At 36.1% G+C, this 8,084-nt stretch overlaps 1 protein-coding gene across 1 annotated transcript; it reads right to left on the bottom strand.

Annotated features, from left to right (window-relative positions):
- Window positions 1-956: 956 nt before the first annotated feature.
- Window positions 957-3,632, bottom strand: LOC110771427 (F-box/kelch-repeat protein At3g23880-like). Its single transcript, XM_021975726.2, has 3 exons — window positions 3,500-3,632; window positions 1,884-3,192; window positions 957-1,156 (listed from the first exon to the last, which is right to left on the bottom strand). Exon 2 carries the CDS (start codon window positions 3,162-3,164, stop codon window positions 1,896-1,898), a length of 1,269 nt encoding a protein of 422 aa, XP_021831418.2. The 5' UTR covers window positions 3,165-3,192; window positions 3,500-3,632; the 3' UTR covers window positions 957-1,156; window positions 1,884-1,895.
- Between the last annotated feature and the right edge of the window lie 4,452 nt (window positions 3,633-8,084).

Below are 8,084 nucleotides of genomic sequence, written 5' to 3'. Positions count from 1 at the left end.
AGGAAATTTGAATTAGAGAGTGGAATTACAAAAACGAAAAATTAATTAATTAAGTGGGTTCATGTCGGGCTTAGAGTGGGCTTGGGTCAGGTTTGGGCTCAGGTCGGGCTTATAGCGAGCTGTGGGCCGGCTTGGTTTGTTGAACCTAAATTTTTAATCCGACCTAAGCTTTCGTGCCGTGCCTAGCACTGCCCACTAATAATCATTTTTGGGCCGTATCGTACCATATTTAAATAGATTAAACTCGTGTAGTGCCGAACAGACCCGACCCGTTTGACACTTCTACTTTTAGTACACTACTAGAAATAAAATATGACCGATTATAATAATGTTTTCATGACAAGTAATTAGGACCAAAAAATCCTCGGATGTTAAGCACTAGTAGATTTATTTATTGCCTCGGATGTTAAGCACGGTTCACAAAAAATCCTCTACAGTGCATTGCTGCTTTCTGTGCTACATTAAGCAAGTTTGAGAGAGTTCAAAACCATGGATTGTTTGGCATATGAGGCGACAACATCGGGTGATGCGGGTTTGTTCAGAAGGATTAAAGATGGTGAGGAATTACCATATGTTCTTTATAAGAAAACACCCAAAGACATCAATGTTCTTCACATTGCACATGCATTCAAGCAAATACATTTCTTCAATGACATCCCACTTGAATATGGATCTCCACTGTTTTGGGCCACCAACAAGAAAGTCTGTTTTGTTTAGTTTCTTTTGGAAACTTATGTCCACTTTTATTGTGTTTTTACAAGTCAGATGACGGGTGCATTTTTCATAATCCAGTATGGTTCTAGTCCCAAAAAAAGTCATATAATAATAATTATTATTATTATCAAGCGAACTCATATTGTTGATACTCAAATCAATAAACACCCTTGCTAAATAACTCATATCAGCTCTTAAAGGATAATGCAATGCAAGGGAGTAGACAAACTATGCAATAAAAATGAAACAGAAAACTGCAAAAGCATTTCATGGAAACTGGTGCAGAGTTTCAAACTGCAAAGGTAATTGAAATTTGTAACTAGATACTTCCATTAGTTCCATTAAAGTTTTCCAAAAGCTGAAGAATAATAAATAGTGACATCAGGCATGTCAACTAAATACACCGAAGCATCAGGCACTTCAGGCATAGGACGCTACTGCCCTACAAATAGGCAACAAAAGAAACAAGAAAACGAAAATACATCAGCATGATAGATAACAAGAAATGGACATGAGGCACTTTGGGCAAACAACGTTACTGCATTAGAAATATGCAACAAAAGAAAACAAGAAAAGTGCTGCGTTAATCAATTGTTAAGCATTGGAGTTGACATCACTAGTCATGAAAACTTTTCCCAGTACTTCTACAGGAGTGCAAATGAAACTTCATCTTCATGCTTACAAAAATGAAATCTAAATTGGAAACACAACTGTTGTACAAATGAAAACATTGGAAAAGGGATTAAAGCATGAACTACTGCACAATCTATTACAGCACCAAACAAAAATGTAAATTGAATACACAGACTTCACTACAGTAGCAGCAATCAGTCCACCATCTAAAGTCATACCATATTATATAAGTCAAAAACTATGAGCACATAAAAGACCAGTCTAACTGTGTTTATATGAGAGCTGAGTTGATATTTATTATAATTACATTGTTTTTAACTTTTTGATATCCAAATTGAGTTTCCATGAGAGCTGTGTTTTCTTTAGTCACAAGTTGTGTTCTAGCACCAAAAGCGAGAAAGACAATCAGCTAAAAGAAAGAACCCACAACAAGTCGAAATAATAAGGATCCCACAGCAATTTAGTCACCAATCATGCTTTTAATGAACATAAAAACCTGGCAAACAAAGAATTAAACTGTTCTTGAAAACCATTACCTGTTCTTTCTCTTAGTACGACTCTGCATCAGTCTTGTCGAGTAAGAGGAGGCTCTCTTTATAAAAATCAACAGTGCAATAATCATATCCAGAAATCCCAAGATTTTTAAACTGTGTGCTCACAAGGTCTAGTGATACTACTTGTTCCTTCCACTGTTCTTCTCTGAGCAGTAACAGTTCCCCATTCTTCCTAAAACAAAAGGCGCTGGGTAAACGTCTTTCTCGACCTTGTGGACCGAGAGTAATCAATTTGGTCCATGATTCCTTTCTACCATACTCTTTCATCACCCATATATCAAGAACAGAATCTTCACGACTATTATTTATCATGAAATCTTCATGAGGATGTGCATGACTCTTTTCCCTCATGAACAGAGCGACAGATTTTCTGTCATCTGAAACAGACAATCGCAACCCCAAATTGAAGTTCCATTGGATAATCTTGGGCATAGGTATCTTACGGAACACCTCATTTCCCGGATCAAATGTCAGTATAAAATAGCAATGATCACTGTTTGAGACTACAGGCCAATGAAGAACCCCATTAACAAAAGCATTGGATGCAGCCATTTCTATTGGACATGTAGGAGAAACACAAGCAGGACTGCTCCATGTGCCCGTGGCTAGGGAATAAACCTCAGCTAGAGTTGGCCTCTCAACTTCATCCATTAAAGTCACAAGTCGCACAACCTTATAGTCATTGGTCATAGAATCAAAACCGAACCCAATCGAAGCATTGTATGCACCATGCGTCCAAAAGGTAATACCAGGCCCAGGAAGAGTCGCTAACTTTCTGATGGTTGGGTTCCATAAAAAGAAGTTGTAACCATAAGCGGAGATATCATCCGCAAGGCAGATTAGCCCGTTACAAGTGCCAACCACACGTAGATGTGGATTGAGCAGTTTTTTCTTTGGAGCAATTGGAAATTCTATCTTGGAGTGCACATCAAAAGCCTCATTATCATAATGCAAAGAGTGAAACTCAACTTCTACTTTGTGAATGACTGTGTTGTGGCAGTAGATGGTGCTCCCACTACCAGAAATTCTGTGGAATAGGAGGAGGTCAATATCCTTCTGATTAGCAAAGTCTACTGTATGGCTGAAGTGAGCGTGGATAAAACTTTGGTTCATGATCATGGACCTCCATGGCTTGCACACTGAGGTGCAATTTATCAAAGATTTAAGTGGTAGCCTAAATAGGATCTCATGTATTATGTCCTGTGGAAAAGCTTCAACTTTGAATGTGTATATCTGTTGTGTGATATCTTGTATGTTATCCATGTCTTGCGCATTCAAATAGTTATACCAACTGAGAAAGAAAATCAAAAGAGACAAAACTCAGCTACAATTGAGGCAAAAAAAATCAAGGGGAGCTGGTCTTACAGCAGAGTAACATTCATATGCATAAACTAAAAAATTAAAACTAAAAAAACGGAACAACAAGAACCCTAAACGTCATATTTTTCAGATCAAACCCAATCTCCATTCAATAAATCAAAAATCCAAACCCATCAGGAAAAAAAAAATTACACTAAAGCCAAACCCATCATTTTTATCAGAGAAAAAAGCTCTTAAAAAATTCCCAGAAGAAGGAAAGAGAAACTTTAGGAACTTACAGTTTTGGGTCCAGATGCAGCCTCTCGTTCGTTTGCTGCGTTAGAGAAGAAGAGTGAAGAAGAAAAGGGTAGAACCCTAACGGATCAGAGGGAGGGACCTCTCTTTCTCTATTTATCTGTTGATTTAATGAGGGTTTATGATTTGCAAATGCTTTCCCGGGAACCATTTTCTGCTAATTTCTATTTTGACCCCTTCTTTTTCGGTAGCTTGTAAATTTTGCCACCTTTGTCTTGGACCGCGGTTTCTGTAATGCAACTTTATCTTCACAGGCCCATTCGGGATTTTATTTCCGGCAGGCCCATTGTGTTTATTTCAATTTCTCATTAATAAACAAAAATGATTTGGGAGCCCAACGAGAGTTGGTTGAATTGGTAAGGATTGTTTTTTTCGCTACTAAAGCCTAGGTTCGAGTCCCGTTGCCAACAATCTCTCTTGGTGGGTAATCTAAAAAAACCAAAAAAGGGGCTAAGACCCTTTCTATAAGTCCTCAAAGAGACTTTGGTATGCTTTGACCATGGGATAGGGTAGCCTCTCCTGCCTTTAAACTTTTGTTCAACAAAAAAAAAAGTACGGGTATGGAGAGGAGACGAACTTGGGTGCAAATGAGGGTGTCAAGATTAAAGAATATTATTATAATAAATTAAAAACAATTTAATATATCATAAGGCACCAAAAAGCCAACTTGCTCTTATAAAAGAAATTTCACGCATTGATCGTACTATAAATAATTAGTATATCATAAGGCTGGTAAAATTTTGAAGAGAAATGAAACCCATAAATACGCCTTTGAAACTGGAACTGGTCTCACATCAAGTCATTCATTGAACAAGCAGGTGGCTTTGTCCGAGCTTCTGGGAATTTTAATAAAATTTTAAAATCAAAGAGTGTTCCCTTCATTATTGAGTCGAATGTTGAATGGGGGTTGAGTTAATGTTGCAAAAATGGTCTTCAAACAAATGCAATTGCAAAAATGGACAACCATCATATGTTGTTTGCAAATTGCATTCGAACGAGGGCCATTGGAGTCACCAATCAGGCTTTTCATGAACATAAAAACATGGCAAACAAAGAACTAAAATGTTGTTGGAAAGCAATGTTCTGCCTTCTCAGTAGCACTAAAATACATGTATGTATGTATTTTTCTTGTTTAATACATGTATTTTTTACAAACATTTCAACAAGACACAAAATTCTCACACATTATTGAATAAAAATAGTACATATTTAAAATTTTATATTAAAATATAATATAGTGGCTGGACTTTTAAGTTGTAATGTGCCAAATAGTACAGCCGTGCGGCTATACCCGGATTTTTTATTTTTTTATTATACAAATAGTCTAGCCGCACAGCTATACTGTTTTGACACGTGGCGCCTAGGCGCTCTGCGGGTCTCTTTTTTAATGTAGATAAATAGTATAGCCGGGCGGCTATACCCGGTTTTTAAAAATTTCCTAATTTTTTTAAAAATAGTATAGCCGCACGGCTGTACTTGTTTGACACGTGGCCCCTAGGCTCTGGCGGACCCCATATATATATGTCTCCACAAAAAAAAAAAAAAAAAAAAAAATATATATATATATATATATATAGTAAAGCCGGGCGGCTATATCGTGAAAATTTCGCCGGCATAAATCTGTTTCAACAAACTTTCGTCGGAGAGAGGTTTTTTGTTTTAATTTTGAAAAATAGCGAACTTGTTTCTTTACTTTTGTTTTTTGGGCCAACTTCTTTAATTTAATATATGTAATTAAGTAATATCTTAGTCTTTTTGAATCACTTTAATTAGTAATTATGTTTTATTTATTATTTCTTTAGTGAATATTTAAATATGTTACTGATTTCACAAATGACTTAATAAATAGTAAGTACTTGAAGTGCAATGGACGTCCAAAAAATAAATTACTTATTTAGTTTGGGTGTCTTGATTAGATTTCTCCATAGCACAAGAGTCCTAAGGCCCAAGTCTTTGAAAAGCAAACGTACAATACTCGTATTATACATGTACGTAAGTATTTTCATGTTTAATACACGTATTTTTTACAAACATTTCAATAAGACACACAAAATTCTCATAAATTATTGAATAAAAATAATACATATTTAAAAATTTATATTAAAATATAATATAGTGGCTGAACTTTTAAGTTGTAATGTGCCAAAATAGTACAACCGTGCGGCTATACTTGAATATTTAATTTTTTATTATTATAAATAGTATAGCCGCTATACTCGGTCTTTTCTTAATTTTTTTGAAAAATAGTATAGACGCTAGGCTTTACGTTTTTGACACGTGGAAGGCCAAGGCCCAAGTCTTTGATTAATATAATTATTATTAATGAAAGCCAAATCCAAAGCCAAGCCTATAATCAAGCCCATTAGCCCAACTCTCCAATATTAACCACAGTTACCAAACCATCATAGTGCTTTGTTTATAAACACCTTTATAGGAGTGTGAATTTTTGATGGGGGTTAATCCTATCATGCCCTTCAAGATCATCGACATAGTGTGAGACAACATTCCCCTTATTCATATGTTTCCACCAGAACAGCAGGATGCACAAGTGGGTGCAAATGGGCAGCTTCCCTTGCTCAAATGGGCAACATGATAAAAACTGCAAACTGCTGCACACTCTCTCATCCAATCTCCACCACTTTATAGCAGGAATGAAGTTTGAAAGTTTTGCTACCAGATTGATTATAACAAACTCTCTCCTACTCGATTCGCCAATACCAGGATGTCTAACCCTTTACGGCAACTACTATGGGGCTTCACATGTTGACCAGGGGACCTAAATCTTAAAGTAGCTCTCGATCGATGCACTTGAGCAATACTTCCAGATGCTACTGGTTTATCTTCAAAATTATCAAAAATCTCAGGGAGCTTGCGGCCAAACGCTGGTTCGATAGTTTTCTTGGTGTAGGCAAAGCTATGTTCAGGAGCTTTGGTGTGAAGCTCTGAGAGCTTGGTGCATGCATAAATATAATCTCTCGGGAAGAGATTTATGCAAATTTGATGATTCAATGGCCAAAAGATATGGAAATTTGATTCCATCGTTTTCGATGTGGGATTTTATAGTCCTGAGTCCTGACTAAAGGAGGAAGCACTGCGAAGCTGGTGGCTAAGTACCGGTCAGGCATGCCAATTTTGTCTGTGCTAACTGGTGCCTGAGAAAACAACAGACTCTTTTGACTGGTCATGTAGAGATGCAGCTCTAGCAAGGCATAGCCTTACATACAGGGGTGTTTTCCCTCTTCTCAGAACTTCTCATGCTGAGTCCACATAAGAGATCATTCGCTTTGCCATTGAATTTGCAAAGCCCCTTTACTTTAAACATTATTAATATTAATGTGGTTCTATTAACCATTATTAATTATGTCACTTGAAAATTAGGACAATAGAATCCCACATTGGAAAGCTGGATGATGCAAATACTTATAAATACTTATATCAGATCTTGTAATTACTAAGTCATGTAACGTTAGCTCGTAACTAAGTAAGACATTAAAGTGATTGCGATGTGACAGAGACTAAGCTAAGTTGGACAACTCACCCACTATGAGTGGGTAGCAAATAATAATGAATCTTAGTGTTTAATAATTAATCTCAGTGTTGAATAATTAATCTTAGCAAACCCAAAAAAAAAAAATCAGAAAGGAAAAAAAAGAAACACGCCCTCAGTCCAGGCAATGGCTCAACTCCTCATCTCCCAATCACTTTTTTGTAATTTTTTTTTTTAAAAAAAAATGAGCCAACTCAAAATCAAAATAGCTTTTCTTTCTCTCATAAACCACACACCTCTTGAACCAAAGCTTTAGAGGCCCAATCAACAAGGTGTACAGTAACTACAATGGCCATGGCCCCATTTGGCAGCCCTAGCAAAACTATTCACTGTTCTAATATGCAAATAAAAGAGATTTTTTTTTTTTTTGGGTTTAAAAGGAGGGGTGCACAGATAGTAATAATAATGATTGTAATTCATGGATTAAAAAAAAAAGGGTAAGAAGTTGTGCTGAAATGTGTTCATTCTTTGGATAAGAGCTAATTGATATTGAAGTACCTAGTTAGTTCAACACTTACGGTATAAGAAAATCACTTTTGGGGACAATGATCTATTGGGGCCAAGCAGACGTTAAGGGCTCATTTGGGAGGATCTAGTTAGTTCAACCAAAAGTTAAGATGTCCGAAGTTTAAATTAATTTATCATGATGATAACTTAGAATTTTGGCGGCTTTAAATTGCCATAACGCTAGAATTCCATATTGAAAATACACTAAATGATACAAATATTTTTTAGGATTTACATCAAGTTTCAATATTGCCAAGCCTTGTAATGTGAACTTATAACTAAGCAGGATATTAAAGTGATTGACCATATGAAAGGGATTGATTTGAACCACACATCCACCATGGATGTGCAACATACTTCTGTAATTAGGAATTTGGTTCAGCCCTTGATCTAACTTCCACTTTTATGCTAAAGTAGCAATCAAAGTCATCACATGCAAAATTTCTTGAGCAATTTTTTTATTTTTGTATTAACAAGTTCTAACTTCCACTATTGACTTTCGTCTACAGTAATCA

The sequence above is a fragment of the Prunus avium genome, chromosome 4 (genome assembly GCF_965620075.1).
Source record: "Prunus avium chromosome 4, drPruAviu1.hap1.1, whole genome shotgun sequence".
Lineage (NCBI taxonomy): Eukaryota > Viridiplantae > Streptophyta > Magnoliopsida > Rosales > Rosaceae > Prunus > Prunus avium.
The sequence above is the reverse complement of the archived record's forward strand: the minus strand, read 5'-3'. Positions and strand labels throughout refer to the sequence as shown.

Excerpts from the sequence above, each read along its gene's own strand:
- LOC110771427 (XM_021975726.2), bottom strand. The coding sequence starts at position 3,164 with ATGGATAACATACAAGATATCACACAACAGATATACACATTCAAAGTT.